At 43.2% G+C, this 16,516-nt stretch overlaps 1 protein-coding gene across 1 annotated transcript; it reads right to left on the bottom strand.

Moving 5' to 3' along the window:
• Positions 1–8,548: 8,548 nt before the first annotated feature.
• LOC139029321 (carbonic anhydrase-like) lies at positions 8,549–16,228 on the bottom strand. Its single transcript, XM_070449030.1, has 5 exons — positions 16,076–16,228; positions 15,873–15,965; positions 15,688–15,750; positions 15,420–15,575; positions 8,549–11,978 (listed from the first exon to the last, which is right to left on the bottom strand). Exons 1-5 carry the CDS (start codon positions 16,226–16,228, stop codon positions 11,859–11,861), a joined length of 585 nt encoding a protein of 194 aa, XP_070305131.1. The 3' UTR covers positions 8,549–11,858.
• Between the last annotated feature and the right edge of the window lie 288 nt (positions 16,229–16,516).

Raw genomic sequence — 16,516 nt, 5'->3', positions numbered from 1 at the left:
GCCGCTAAATGTTAGTGGTGGCTGTTTAACAGTCTGATGGCCTTGAGATAGAAGCTGTTTTTCAGTCTCTCGGTCCCTGCTTTGATGCACCTGTACTGACCTCGCCTTCTGGATGATAGCGGGGTGAACAGGCAGTGGCTTGGTGGTTGTTGTCCTTGATGATCTTTATGGCCTTCCTGTGACATCGGTGTGTGTGGTCCTGGAGGGCAGGTAGTTTGCCCCCGGTGATGCATTCTGCAGACCTCACTACCCTCTGGAGAGCCTTACGGTTGTGGGCGGAGCAGTTGCCGTACCAGGCGGTGATACAGCCCGACAGGATTCTCTCGATTGTGCATCTGTAGAAGTTTGTGAGTGCTTTTGGTGACAAACCGAATTTCTTCACCTCCTGAGGTTGAAGAGCGCGTGCTGCGCCTTCTTCACCACGCTGTCTGTGTGGGTGGACCAATTCAGTTTGTCCGTGATGTGTACACCGAGGAACTTAAAACTTTCCACCTTCTCCACTACTGACCCGTCGATTGTGGATAGGGGGTGCTCCCTCTGCTGTTTCCTGAAGTCCACAATCATCTCCTTTGTTTTGTTGACGTTGAGTGTGAGGTTATTTTCCTGACACCACACTCCGAGGGCCCTCACCTCCCTCCTGTAGCCGTCTCGTCGTTGTTGGTAATCAAGCCTACCACTGTATGTCATCCGCAAACTTGATGATTGAGTTGAGGCGTGCATGACCACGCAGTCTGGTGTAACAGGGAGTACAGGAGAGGCTCAGAACGCACCCTTGTGGGGCCCCAGTGTTGAGGATCAGCGGTGGAGATGTTTACCTACCCTCACCACCTGGGGCGGCCCGTCAGGAAGTCCAGGACCCAGTTGCACAGGGCGGTCGAGACCCAGGGTCTCGAGCTTGATGACGAGTTGGAGGGTACTATGGTGTTAAATGCTGAGCTGTAATCGATGAACAGCATTCTCACATGGGTATTCCTCTTGTCCAGATGGGTTAGGGCAGTGTGCAGTGTGGTTGCGATTGCGTCGTCTGTGGACTATTGGGTGGAAGCAAATTGGAGTGGTCTAGGTGTCCGGTAGGGTGGAGGTGATATGGTCCTTGACTAGTCTCTCAAAGCACTTCATGATGACGGAAGTGAGTGCTACGGGGCGGTAGTCGTTTAGCTCAGTTACCTTAGCTTTCTTGGGAACAAGAACAATGGTGGCCCTCTTGAAGCATGTGGGAACAGCAGACTGGGATAAGAGTTGATTGAATATGTCCGTAAACACACCAGCCAGCTGGTCTGCGCATGCTCTGAGGACGCGGCTGGGAATTCCGTCTGGGCCTGCAGCCTTGCGAGGGTTAACACGTTTTAAGTGTTTACTCACCTCGCTGCAGTGAAGGAGAGCCCGCAGGTTTTGGTAGGGGGCCGTGTCAGTGGCACTGTATTGTCCTCAAAGCGGGCAAAAAAGTTGTTTAGCCTGTCTGGGAGCAAGACATCCTGGTCCGCGACGGGGCTGGTTTTCTTTTTTGTAATCCGTGATTGACTGTAGACCCTCCACATACCTCTTGTGTCTGAGCTGTTGAATTGCGACTCGATTTTGTCTCTGTACTGGACTTAGCCTGTTTGATTGCCTTGCGAGAGAAATAGCTACACTGTTTGTATTCGGTCATGCTTCCGGTCACCTTGCCCTGGTTAAAAGCAGTGGTTCGCGCTTTCAGTTTCACGCGAATGCTGCCGTCAATCCACTTTTCTGTTTGGGAATGTTTTAATCGTTGCTGTGGGTACGACATCGTCAATGCACTTCCTAATGAACTCGCTCACCGAATCAGCATATTCGTCAATATTGTTGATTAGCAAATTTAGGCATGACATGCCAGCAACAAACGCTGATGCTACACATCCAAGTATAACTGATTAAATGATGAAAGACAAGCATTGTAATTTTGGATTCCATAAAATGTGGAAGAAGTGAAAAAAATGTGTCTATCAACAATGACAAGCCACCGGGGTCTGAGGATAATAGCGGATGATATTGCCACTCCTATTTGCCATGCCTTTAATCTAAGCCTACTARAAAGTGTGTGCCCTCAGGACTAGAGGGAAAGAAAAGTAATTCCGCTTCCTAAGAATAGTAAAGCCCCCTTTACTGGCTTAAACAGCCGACCAATCAGCCTGTTACCAACCCTTAGTAAACCTTTTGGGAAAAGTGTGTTTGACCAGATGCAATGCTATTTTACTGTAAACAAATTGACATCAGACTTTCAGCACACTTATAGGGAAGGACATTCAACAAATACGGCACTTACACAAATTACTGATGATTGGCTGAGAGAAATTGTGGGAGCTGTTTCGTTAGACTTCAGTGCAGCTTTTGAGATTATCGATCATAGTCTGCTGATGGAAAAACGTGTGTGTTATGGCTTTATACCCCCTGCAATATTGTGGATAAAGAGTTACCTGTCTAACAGAACACAGAGGGTGTTCTTTAACCTTTTCACGTTTGAGTTCCAAATGTCTCTAACGGTTGCCACAGCGTGAGTTTTTTTATGTGTATGATGTCAGAATGCACTCACTGTTCCAAAATGTGATTGTTACTCAACACGACAGTTAACCTGCGCTGCCCTCAAACCAAGGAACTCTGCCTGCTAATTATCTATAGGCTCTGTTTCAACTTGTCCATTTAACATTTTTTTTGAACAACTAACGTATTTTCTAACGACAGTTTGAATTGAGGTGTGATCCGCCTCCTCATTTCACTGTTGCGGACAATTTATGTTTGAGGCTTTACTGAGCCGGACATACTTCTCTCTTCAACGAGAGACCAAGCACTTCCCCAGTGTTTCCCCAGATCAAGTATGAAGACATTGCACATCTCTAGTCAGAACTTGCACAAACATTTTTTTATTTTCTGTATATCATGTTGTTTCTACTGTAGCATACTGTACGTATGTATGGAGCATAATGTATTTCAAATCAAATTGTATTGGTCACATACATATGGTTAGCAGATGTTATTGCAAGTGTAGTGAAATGCTTGTGCTTCTAGTTCCGACAGTGCAGTAATTTCTGACAAGTAATCTAATCTAGTAATCTAACAATTCCACAACAACTACCTAATACACACAAATCTAAGTATAGGGATGGAGTAAGAATATATACATATAAATATATGGATGAGCAATGACAGAGCGGCATAGTCAAGATGCAATAGATGTTATAAAATACAGTATGAGATGAGTAATGCAAGATACATAAACACTATTAAAGTGGCACTATTAAAGTGACTAGTGATCAATTTATTAAAGTGGCCAATGATTTCAAGTCTGTATGTAGGCAGCAGTCTCACTGTRTTAGTGATGGCTGTTTAAGTCTGATGGCCTTTAGATAGAAGCTGATTTTCAGTCTCGGTCCCAGCTTTGATGCACCTGTACTAACCTCGCCTTCTGGATGGTAGTGGGGTGAACAGGCAGTGGCTCGGGTGGTTGTTGTCCTTGATGATCTTTTTGGTCTTCCTGTGACAGCGGGTGCTGCAGGTGTCCTGGAGGGCAGGTAGTTTGCCGCCAGTGATGCATTGTGCAGACCGCACCACCCTCTGGAGAGCCTTGCAGTTGTGGGCAGTGCAGTGTACTTACCAGGTGGTGATACTGGCCGACAGGATGCTCTCAATTGTGCATCTGTAAAAGTTTGTGAGGGTTTTAGGTGACAAGACAAATTTATTCAGCCTCCTGAGGTTGAAGAGGTGCTGTTGCGCCTTCTTCACCACACTGTCTGTGTTGGTGGACCATTTCAGTTTGTCTGTGATGTGTACACCGAGGAACTTAAAACTTTCCACCTKCTCCACTGCTTTCCCGTCGATGTGGATAGGTGGGTGCTCCCTCTGCTGTTTCCTGACATCCACGATCATTTACTGCTTTATTCACGTTTTCAAGTACTGGTGCCAAATCATGCATTCCGATTCTTGCATAGATTGTAATCTTTTCTGAGATTGTACTGATTATGATGAGCTATTGCTGAGCTATTTTCCAGCTATGTGTGGTGCCATGTTTGTTGACATCATACAATGCATTCTGGTTGTCATGTAAGTGTCTGTCAGACCAAAGATGTTATAACAAGGGATAGTTCACTCGACTGACATATGKTGCTTTCAAGACAACTGGGAACTGTGAAAAATACGAGGCCAAATCATGACTACATGACTACTCCTCCTCTGTTCCTCTGGTGATGTAGAGTTAAATCCAGGCCCTGCAGTGCCTAGCTCCACTCCTATTCCCCAGGCGCTCTCTTTTGATGACTTCTGTAACCGTAATAGCCTTGTTTTCATGCATGTTAACATTAGAAGCCTCCTCCCTAAGTTTGTTTTATTCACTGCTTTAGCACACTCTGCCAACCCGGATGTTTTAGCCGTGTCTGAATCCTGGCTTAGGAAGACCACCAAAAATTCTGACATTTTCATCCCTAACTACAACATTTTCAGACAAGATAGAATGGCCAAAGGGGGCGGTGTTGCAATCTACTGCAAAGATAGCCTGCAGAGTTCTGTCCTACTATCCAGGTCTGTTCCCAAACAATTTGAACTTCTACTTTTAAAAATCCACCTCTCTAAAAACAAGTCTCTCACCATTGCCGCCTGCTATAGACCACCCTCTGCCCCCAGCTGTGCTTTGGACACCATATGTGAACTGATTGCCCCCCATCTATCTTCAGAGCTCGTGCTGCTAGGCGACCTAAACTGGAACATGCTTAACACCCCAGCCATCCTACAATCTAAGCTTGATTCCCTCCATCTCACACAAATTATCAATGAACCTACCAGGTACCACCCCAAAGTGCCCGTAAACATGGGCGCCCTCATAGATATCATCCTAACCACCTTGCCCTCTAAATACACCTCTGCTGTTTTCAACCAAGATCTCAGCGATCACTGCCTCATTGCCGGCATCCATAATGGGTCAGCGGTCAAACGACCTCCACTCATCACTGTCAAACGCTCCCTGAAACACTTCAGCGAGCAGGCCTTTCTAATCGACCTGGCCGGGGTATCCTGGAAGGATATTGATCTCATCCCGTCAGTAGAGGATGCCTGGTTATTTTTTTTAAATGCCTTCCTCACCATCTTAAATAAGCATGCCCCATTCAAGAAATTTAGAACCAGGAACAGATATAGCCCTTGGTTCTCTCCAGACCTGACTGCCCTTAACCAACACAAAAACATCTATGCGTGTTGCATTAGCACTTCGAACGCCCCCCGCTGTATATGCAACTTTTTCCGAAGGAAGCTAGAAACCAATATACACGGCAGTTAGAAAAGCCAAGGCCTAGCTTATTCAACCAGACATTTGCCGTCCGTGCAACACAAAACCCAAAAAAGTTCTGGGACAGGTAAAGTCATGCGAGAATAAGAACATCTCTCCCACCAGCCCACTGCCACTGAAGAATCGGAAACACTGTCACCGACCGACAAACCTCCACTATTATATTGAGAATTTCAAATAAGCCATTTTTACTGACGGCTCTGGCCCCCATGGGGGGCCCCCCTTTTCCCCCCCCCACCCTGGGGGCCCCCCCCTACCCCCCCTAAACACCCCGGTCACAGCACTGCACCCCACAGCTACTCGCCCAAGCTTTCCCATTTCTCCTCTCAAGATCCACACTGATTGTTCTGAAAGAGCTGCAAAATTGGACCCCTACAAATCAGCCAGCTAGATAACTGGACCCTTTCTTTCTAAAATGATCTGCTTGAAATTTGTTTTGCCACCCCTAATTCTAGCTGTTCAAAGCCTCTCTTTCGTCGTCGTCTGAGATTTCCCAACGATTGGAAATCAGCTGCAGTCCATCCCCTCTTCAAAAGGGGGGGACACTCTTGACTCAACTGACTACAGGGTCGAAGAGGCTTCTAGAGGTCTTCGAAAGCACGTCAACAAGACAGATTACGCCATTTCGAATCCACCATACCTTCTCTCGCTATGCAATCTGGTTTCAGAGCTGTCAAGTGGGTGCACCTCAGCCACTGCTCCAGGTCTAAAAACGATATCTTAAGCCGCCATCGAATAAGAACAATACTTGTGCAGGTATTCATTTGACCTGGGCCTAAGGTTGTCGACTCTGTCAATTCATCCTAATCTCATCGACGACTCGACAGCCTTGCTTTCTTCAAATGATGCTCGCCTGTTCACAAACTACTTTCTGATAGAGTTCCGTGTGTCAAATCAGGAGCATCTGTTGCTCCGTGCCTCTGGGCAAATCTTATGGGGGTCCAAGGGTTTCAATCTTGGACCGCTCTACTTTCTCTGTAATACAGTCAATGATGTCGCTCTTGCTGCTGTGGTCGCTTGATCCACCTCTACGCAGACGACACATTCTGTAATACGTCTGGCCCTTCTTTGGACTACTGTGTAACAACCGCTCCAGGCGAGCCTCAATGCCATATCAAATCTCTTCCGTGGCCTCACTTGCTCTGAAATACAAGTAACAACTAATGATGCTCTTCAACGAATCGCTGCCTGCACTGCCGGCTGTCAACATCACTACTCTGGACGGCTCTGACTTTAGCATATGTGGACACTACAAATACCTAGGTGTTGGTTAGACTGTAAACTTTCCTTCAAGCTCAACATCAACAGTCTCCAATCCAAAGTTAAGATCAGAATTGGCTTTCCTATTCCGCAAACAAAGCATCTTTCACTTCATGCTGCCAAACAACCCTTGTAAATCTGACATCCTACCCAACTCGACTTCGGTGATGTCATTACAAAATAGCCTCCAATACCCCACTAAATAAATGTGGATGCTAGTCTATCACAGTGCCTCCATTTTGTCACAAAGCCCCATATACTACCCCACACTGCGACCTGTAACACTCTCGTGGCTGGCCCTCGCCTTCTTACTCGTTCGCCAGAACCACTGGCTCTCAGGTCGACTACAAGAGCCTGCTAGGTAAAGTCCCCTTATCTCAGCTCGCTGGTCACGCATAGCAGCACCCACCTGTTAGCACGCAGCTCCACAAGGTATATTCTCTCTTGTCACCCCCGGAAAACCAATTCTTAATCCTTTGGACCCAGCCTCGGTCCAGTTTCTCCATGCTCCAACTAGACTGGACTACGAACCGTTTACAAAAAGTCTCGTGAAACTGGAAGACACTTATCTCCTCCACTAGGCTTTAAACACCAGCTGTCAGGACGCAGCTACATAGATTACTGCACCTGTAATGACCTATCTATATATACTTTATGCCCAATAATACTAGCCGTGCGTAATTCCGTAGCCTGTATTTATCTTATTGGATATTGTTTGCTCGCTTTGCCACCCATTATGTTCTATCTCTACTTTGCATCATTCTTCTCACGTGCAAATTGCAACCCTTCATGCTTTTTACCGTTGCTATATTGTAGTTTACTTCCGCCATCGCATGGCCTTTTTGCCTTACGGCTCCCTTATTCACGTACTGCGTCACATTGTATATAGACTTATTTTTCTACTGTATTATTGACTGTATGTTTGTTTTACTCCATGTGTAACTCTGTGTTGTTGTATGTGTCGAACTGCTTTATCTTGGCCAGGTCGCAATTGTAAATGAGAACGTGTTCTCAACTTGCCTACCTGGTTAAATAAAGGTGAAATAAAAATAAATAAATAAAATAAATGACGTCAGTGAACTTCAGGTCAGAAGGTCGGAGCTCTATAAAGAGGACCAAGTTCCCGAGCTGGAATTCCGAGTTGGATGACCGTTCAAAACGATTTTGCCCATTCAGAGCTCATTTTTCCCCGAGTTGCAGTTGTCTTGAACCCGGCATCAGATTGTGGCTATGGTACCTCAGGGTTGCCAGCTCAGACCCCCCCTTCCAAGGGGTTTTATTTTTATTTAGCGTATAAACTTCTCCTGTGTTTGCCCCCCATTTTATTGATAAATCCCCCATCATAGTAATATTTCCTGCATCACATCCCTCCACGATACCTCCCTCCATTTCTATCCCCACAAACCCCCCTAAAATGGTTTCATCCCTGTTTAACTTTCACACTACGGTTAGGCTAGGCAGTAGGCTTGTATTTGGTGTGATGATCTGTGAGGGGATAACATTATAATTGCTTTGTGATTTGTCAAAAATTGTAAATTACTTGTCATGTCATGTGCTCCGGTTCTTGTGTACACTGTAACAAGTACATTGAAGATTTGTAATATGCTGAAAAGTGGACAAATTAAGTTAATATTTTCAGGCAATGGGCGCAGCCATCTTTATTTGCGTCTTATAGTGAATGGCATTCTGGGATTTGGGAGTTTCACTTGTCAAACATAAACAAACATAGCTACCATCATAAAGAATTTAGCTGCTGTTAGCTTAGCTGACACCCATCTCTTTTCTAAACCATATTACATTTCTCCCTTGTGCTCACCAGAGATGTGGTAAATTGTAAACAAGTCTAGCTGTTAGGTCGCTAACTGTTTTGTTTTTTGTTAGCACAACCTGTTATTTAGACTGGTTTATGGAATGAGTTTAGCTGTGGATATGTTCTGTGTGATATTTGGATGATGATGTTCGCATTTATCTTTTTCAATAAAAGGTGAAATTGATTAATAAAGTTGTGAAGACCTTTATTTCCCAGCAGTACAAAACATTGTTTAGATGCTTTTCAGAAAACAATGCTGTTTAGACAAGTTTGTTTCATCATATGTTCTGTTACTACTGTTCCAATCACATATTTGTGATGGTATGCTGCAGGGACCAGTCAACAATGATCACAAATATGTGATTGTACATGGCAAAGGGTTAATGGAAGCCTCTCCAACATAATCCAGGTAGAATCAGGAATTCCTCAGGGCAGCGGTCAACCCCTTACTTTTTTCAATCTTTACTAATGACATGTGACTGGCTTTGAGTAAAGCCAGTGTGTCTATGTATGTGGATGACTCAACACATCAGCTACTACAGCGAGTTAAATCACTGCAACTTAAAAAAGAGCTGCAGTTAGTTTCAGAATGGGTGGCAAGGAATAACTTAGTCCTAAATATTTCAAAATCTAAAGCATTGTATTTGGGACAAATAATTTGCGAAACCATAAACCTCAACTAAATAGTGTAATAAACAATGTGGAAATTGAGTAAGTAACCCTAGATTGTAAACTGTCATGGTCAAAACATGTTGATACAACAGTAGCTAAGATGGGAGAAGTCTGTCCATAATAAAGTGCTGCTCTGCCTTAACGACACTATCAACAAGGCAGTCCCTAATTTTGTCGCACTTTTCAGTCGTGTAGTCAGGTGCCACAAAGAGAGAAAATTACAATTGGCTCAGAAAAGGGCAGCACGCCTTGCCCGTATATATACATGGATAGCTAACACTAATAATATGCATGTAAACTCTCATGACTCAAAGTGGAGGAGAGATTGACTTCATCACTGCTTGTTTTTGTAAGAAGTGTTAACATGCTGAATGCACCGCGGTGTCTGTTTAAACTACTAGCAGATAGCTCGGACACCCATGCATACCCCACAAGACATGCCAGCAAGTCTCTTCACAATCTCCAAGTCAAGAACAGACTATGGGGGGGTGCACAGGACTATGGGAGGTGCACAGTACTACATAGTGCCATTGCTACATGGAACTCTATTCCACATCAGGTAACTGATGCAAGCAGTAGAATCAGATAAAAAAAAAACATTTAAAGATACAAATACATCTGATGGAACAGCGGGGACTGTGAAGAGACACACACACAGGCACAGATACTCATAAGGCACACACACACACATGTACACATGGATGTTGTATTGTAAATATGTGATAGTGGAGTAGTGGCCTGAAGGAACACGCTAAATGTATTGGGTAAAGTGTTAAGAAATGTCATATTTAAAATGCTATATATCTGCCTTAATGTTGCAAGACCCCAGGAGTGTGGGGATCCTTAAATAATACAAATAGACAACTACAATGAGTGCACAAAACATTAAGAACACCTTCCCCCTTTTGCCCTCAGAACAGTCAATTCGTTGGGGCATTGAGGTGGACTATGTTGACTTCAATGCTTCCCACAGTTGTGTCAAGTTGGCTGGTGGACCATTATTGATACACATGGGAAACTGTTGAGTGTGAAAAACTCAGTGTTGCAGTTAACACACTCAAATCGGTGCACCTGGCACCTACTACCATACCCCGTTCAAAGGCACTTTAATATTTTGTCTTGCTTATTCACCCTCTGAATGGCACAAATACACAATCCATGTCTCAATTGTCTCAAGGCTTAAAAATCCTTCTTTAACATGTCTCCTCCCTTTCATCTACACTGATTGAAGTGGATTTAACAGGTGACATCAATAAGGGATCATAGCTTTCACCTGGTCAGTCTATGTCATGGAAAGAGCAGGTTTTGTATATGCAGTGTATATTGGTCCASACAATCTATATACCAAAAATTATTCTGATCATTTGATTGTATTCACATGACTTAATTCTTGAAATGTGTAAAAAACAGTAACCCCATGTGTCCAAATACTAAATATAGTACTATTCAGAAATGGCTGTACGTCACAAACAACTTAGTTGAATCATATATTAGGCATATTTGGGTTTAGAACAGGTCAAAGAACAATACTATATGCTTTTCAACATAGATATGCTGAAGTCATTTTAATTATTTTTTWAAACATTTTCTCAAAATCCCAACTTTGATTGACACTGGAAGTACGATAATCTTAACATTTCAATGTGGCCTGTCTAAAYACTTTTACTAACTATGTTGACACCAAAATCCAAGCATTTACACCAAAAGTAATTTGCTCTGAGGCGCATTTTGATATTGTACAAGGATGTGAATGGGTTAATCACAAAGACATATTTAATTGGAGTGACCGTTGTTTGTACCACACAACGTGATTGATTAACTTGTCCTGAACCACAGAGGTGGAGAATTCATAGGTCAATAGTTCCTTGYTAAGGGCACATGACTGCAAAATAGGTCTTCTGTCTATACTTAAAAGGAAGATGTCTGATTATCAACAGTGGGGTCTCTGTTTCCCTAGCTGGGTAAGGCTGATCCCACACAGCCAAAGGGCAACTGACATTTCTGTAGTGTGGTAATTCAATATACCCCAAAAAATGTGCAAAGCTTTCCAACAGATGTGTCATTCCATAAACATTGAGTTTATAAAAGGTTACCGATATTAACAACACAGGATTTCATTATAGTGGATGGGACTTGGATGACATAATGACACCTCACACAACATTTTCTTTCACTCATGATTTTAAGACAACGATAATGCACTGGGGTGACGGTAGGTAGAGAGGTAAGTTATGAGTACAAAAATATATATATAAAACTTAAATTGCATCTCTTATTTTTGGCATGGACCTGTAATCTAAAGCGACAAAATCAAACAATACATTGATGACGATGTGAGGATACAATACAAAAATGGAAAGTGTTTAAGGATTCATTCAAGATTCCATCTCTTGCATAGCAACTGTTTGTGCTTATTGAGAGTAGAGAAGAAGAAAAAAGCCCTGTAGTATTATACCATTAAAGGCCTCTATCTCTGACTGACTGACTGACTGTCATCTGTTATTGCAGGGGCAGGCAAGCAGCTAAATGACATTAATCTGGGGTGATCCTGAGGCTGATCGTCAGGGATTACAGGAGGGGCTGGCAGGCCATGGGTATAAAGTACAGGAGCTGCTGTCCATCCATACCAGCGCATGAATCTCATCTGCACTGGCTCTTGTTATTAAATTGCATTGGTTTAGGTTTACATGTTCTATTTTGTAGTATTTACTGATCGTTTTGTCAATGGGGTTAACAATTAGCAGATTCTGACACCAATGCATGTGCTAAAATGGCACACGATGTATATATAACCTGGGGAAGATGGATGGCGTGACACGTGGTTGTTTACTTGAAGGACCGGCGGACCTTGCGTCCCTTGAGAGGCTGAGTGGGTCTGTAGTTGTCCTGCATGCAGCAATGTGCCTCTCCGTCCCCACTGAACTTCAAGCTGCGGAATTTACCCATCTGTCAAGCGCGAGAGAGGGAAAGGGAGATACAATGGTTAGAATCAGAATGTCAACACTGCGGCCTTTGACTCATGCTAAAGTGGTTGCTGTGGCTTACTGCTCTCCAAAAACGATTTCCTATATTTAGATCATATAATCCCTAAAACAATACCAAATTAGTACCAATAGAGGTCTAACTGATCACAATGTAGAGTGAAGTTTTGAGAATAAAGAGTGGAGAATAGAACAGTATGCGCAATGACACCAGCGTGCAGCAGGGGAACCCCTCTCTGGTGGAGAGTTCACCTAAACCTCACGTGGCAAACCATGTGGGTCTCGTATTGGCCTGCAAAGCCATGTAAATTTGGCATTAGCGCAAACCCCACAATTGGAATCAAAGTAATCATCGACGTACAGCCATAAGCAAGTAAGCATAGAGTGTACATTCAGGTTACTATAAGAATGAAAATGTTTTCACTAAATTGATATTATTATGCATACCATGACAATGACCGGCTGCAGAGTCTATACAGTCTCATTTCCTAGTAAAAGTTCAAAATGTAGGTGTACAGTATCAATTGACACACTGTTCAACTTGTTCTCATTTACAGTGAAAAGTGAAATCACCAAAAACTTCTGAAAGTGCATTAATTTTCTTTGTTCTGTAGTCTCACACTCTTTAGTCATGGGTCCTAGACCATCCTACTGTATGTAGGTGAAAGGCTTTTTGCAACACAACATTGCATCAATACTCTGTCAGAACTGTAAAACTCTCTCCACCCAGGTTATTGCTGCCTTGCACTACACCTTAACTTTACCTCAGCAATGCATATGGCTGAATGTAGCCCTCCCTAAATCGACACTATCTTCATGATGACATATGTGAGACRATGCTTTTGACTGCAGCTTTTTGACCTTTCAGTAAACAAGTCTCCTTGGGGACCCATTTAAATGCCAGCTGGTGAAATTGGACTTCGGGATTTGATATCCCCRAGGCTCAGCATGGAGCTTCAATAATAAATCAAATCAAAGTTTATTGGTGGCGTATACAGTTTAGCAGATTTTATAGCGGATGCAACGAAATGCTTGTGTTACTAGCTCCTAACAGTGCAGCAAAAATGTCAAACATGTACACAAATAATAATCAAAAACTAGAAATAAGAAATCCCAAAGAAATCAGAATTAATTCAGTTAACAACCCAAATAACACTATCAGTAATCCAAATACAATCTATACATATATACACCAATAACATATACTAAGCAGTAGATACTGTACATTACAATGGGTTATGTCAAGAATACAGTGTATAAATAAACAGTATAACAATGTGCAATGTACAAGTAGTAGGTATATTAGAATTAACTATCAAGAATACAGTATACAGTGCCTTTAAAGTATTCAGGCCCCTTGTTTATTTTCAGAATTTGTTACTTTACAGTAAAATGGATTAAATAAATAAAAAYCCTCAGCAATCTACACACAATACACCATAATTACAAAGCAAAAACAGTTTTTTTGAAATGCATGAACATTTGTTACATAAGCATCCAGACTTACATAAGCATCCAGACCCTTTTCTATGAGACTCGAAATTGAGCTCAGGTACATCCTGTTTCCATTGATCCTCCTTGAGATGTTTCTACAGGTGGATTGGTGTCCACCTGTGTTAAATTAAATTAATTGAACATGATTTGGAAAGGCACACACCTGTCTATATAAGGTTCCACAGTTGACAGTGCATGTCAGAACAAAAACCAAGCCATGAGGTTGAAGGAATCGTCCGTAGAGCTCCAAGACAGGATTGTGTCATGCCACAGATCTGGGGAAGGGTACCAAATAAATCTGCAGCATTAAATGTCCCCAATGACACAGCGGCTTCCATTCCTAAATGGAAGAAGTTTGGAACCACRAAGACTTTTCCTAGAGCTGGCCCCCCTGCCAATCGGGGGAGAAGGGCCTTGGTCAGGGAGGTGACTCTGACAGAGCTCTAGAGTTCCTCTGTGAAGATGGGAGAGCCTTCCAGAAGGACAACCATCTCTTCAGAACTCCACCAATCAGGCCTTTATGGTAGAGTGGCCAGATGGAAGCCACTTCTCAGTAAAAAAGGCACATGACAGCCCGCTTGGAGTTTGCCAAAAGGTACCTAAAGACTCTCAGACCATGAGAAACAAGATTCTCTGGTCTGATGAAACCAAGTTTGAACTCTTTGGCCTGAATGCCAAGCATCACGTCTGGAGGAAACCTGGCACCATCCCTATGGTGAAGCGTGGTGGCAWCATCATGCTGTGAGGATGTTTTTCAGTGGCAGGGACTGGGAGACTAGTCAGGATCGAGGCAAAGATGTACGGAGCTCCTTGATGAAAACCTGCTCCAGAGCGCTCAGGATCTCAGACTGGGAGCGAAGGTTCACCTTCCAACAAGACAATGACCCTAAGCACACACCCAAGACAATGCAGTAGTKGCTTCAGGACAAGTCTCTGAATTTCCTTGAGTGGCCCAGTCAAAGCCTGGACTTGAACCCGATCAAACATCTCTGGAGAGACTTGAAAATAGCTGTGCAGCGACGCTCCCCATCCAACCTGACAGAGCTTGAGAGGATCTGCAGAGAAGAATGGGAGAAACTCCCCAAATACAGGTGTGCCAAGCTTGTAGCGTCATACCTAAAAACTTGCTGCTGTAATCGCTGCCAAAGGTACTTTAACAAAGTACTGCGTAAAGGGTCTTAATACTTATAAAACTGTGAAAAATCACATTTACATTTGAAATAAATTAACATTTCTAGACCCGTTTTTGCTTTGCCATTATGGGGTATTGTGTGTAGATTAAGGGGGGGRRACAATTTAATCCATTTTAGAAAAAGGATGTAACGTAACAAAATGTGGAAAAAGTTAAGRGGTCTGAATACTTTCCGAAGGCACTGTATGAATACACATTGTGAAAAACAGTATAAAAGAAACGGTCCACTCTTTAATGTCTAATAATTGGGGAGGTGTCTGCTGTGTACAGTAGCTATGTACTGTTGCAGATATGTTTCATCATAGGAACACAGATTGTCTTTATAAATTATCTACAGACAGACTTCGGACGTTCTAAGACCGCATGGAGCAACAAATACTTTTTTAGCCCATGATACAGGGAAAGAACATACCTTTACTACACATGCTTGGTATATTAATATGGGTGTAGGCTACTTTCATAGAAGTGGTGGGCTACTCAAATGATACTGGCAGGAGTTACTAAATAAGCACTATGGGCCACCCCGATAATGTAATCTAAAGTGAAAGTCCATTAAGTGAATGGCTAAACTTCTCTGACTATAAAAACTAGAGTACTTCTAACCTTGCGGGGGCTGTGTGGCAGGGTGTGCTACACCAGTGCTGACCTTGGTCAATGAATTGGGGCTGAACTGATGAAGTTGATTAGTGACAATGAAGGTGCTGTGTAAAATTATTGTACCTGGGTTATGCTGACACTGACTGATTCCTTCAGGACAATCCAGGTGACACTCTCCAGAAGAGGGGGAGTGGTCAAGGAGCCATTGTATGTCCAGTAGTCCAGTGAGTCAGGCAGCAGAGTTTTGGGGTCAAAGTTGGAAAACGTAGTTTGCTTACCCTACAGAAGACACAAATTGTGATTTATACATGTTTAAACAAAGACTTACTTCAAAATTCCCATCCAATTCCCACTACAGCGTAATTTCAGTAGTAGTCAGTTTTGATTTCACCTTTGATTTGATGGCCTCCAGAGCATCCAGAACCTTTTGTAGTCTGGGGTTTGCAGCACCAATCTATAGGAAACAAGAATTCACAGTCAAACAAGGGAATCAGGCTACTTTTAGAATTAAATCACAAGGAAGCATAAATAGTATATGAACTAATTCTAAACATTTAAGTTGTATTAGATCTGTACCTTCAGAAACACTCCAACTACAGCAAGACCATCGGGATGGCTAGCAGCTTCACCAAAGCTGAGGTACTTGGTGTTCCAGTGCACCAGATGGAGCTTTACAAACAGAAAGAAGATGTCAGGTTTAGCTCAGGTAGCCAATCAAAATACTGATCTGAAGCCATACAGCTTGTCCTGTTGTAAAATCTAGGTCTTGAACTGCCTACCTCGCATGGGAACTTGATTCCATTGACGGTGTGCTCAGAGCCCCTGTAATCACTGGCTCCCCAGTGGAAGTGGAACTGCTTCAGCCTGTATGTGCCGGTGATGGGGCCTCCGGTCAGTGCTGCGAGCAGGAACGCACGGACACACACAAACATACACGCACACAGTTTTAANGCTTCAGGACAAGTCTCTGAATTTCCTTGAGTGGCCCAGTCAAAGCCTGGACTTGAACCCGATCAAACATCTCTGGAGAGACTTGAAAATAGCTGTGCAGCGACGCTCCCCATCCAACCTGACAGAGCTTGAGAGGATCTGCAGAGAAGAATGGGAGAAACTCCCCAAATACAGGTGTGCCAAGCTTGTAGCGTCATACCTAAAAACTTGCTGCTGTAATCGCTGCCAAAGGTACTTTAACAAAGTACTGCGTAAAGGGTCTTAATACT

Source organism: Salvelinus sp. IW2-2015, linkage group LG19, assembly GCF_002910315.2.
Source record: "Salvelinus sp. IW2-2015 linkage group LG19, ASM291031v2, whole genome shotgun sequence".
NCBI lineage: Eukaryota > Metazoa > Chordata > Actinopteri > Salmoniformes > Salmonidae > Salvelinus > Salvelinus sp. IW2-2015.
Note: the sequence above shows the minus strand (reverse complement) of the source record. Positions and strands in the feature narration are given on the sequence as shown.

Coding starts and splice junctions, on each gene's coding strand:
- LOC139029321 (XM_070449030.1), bottom strand. CDS start 16,228: ATGTTTGTGTGTGTCCGTGCGTTCCTGCTCGCAGCACTGACCGGAGGC. Junction 15,576..15,687: donor TGGAGGCCATCAAATCAAAG/GTGAAATCAAAA, acceptor TGTCTTCTGTAG/GGTAAGCAAACTACGTTTTC. Junction 11,979..15,419: donor TCAGTGTCAGCATAACCCAG/GTACAATAATTT, acceptor CGCGCTTGACAG/ATGGGTAAATTCCGCAGCTT.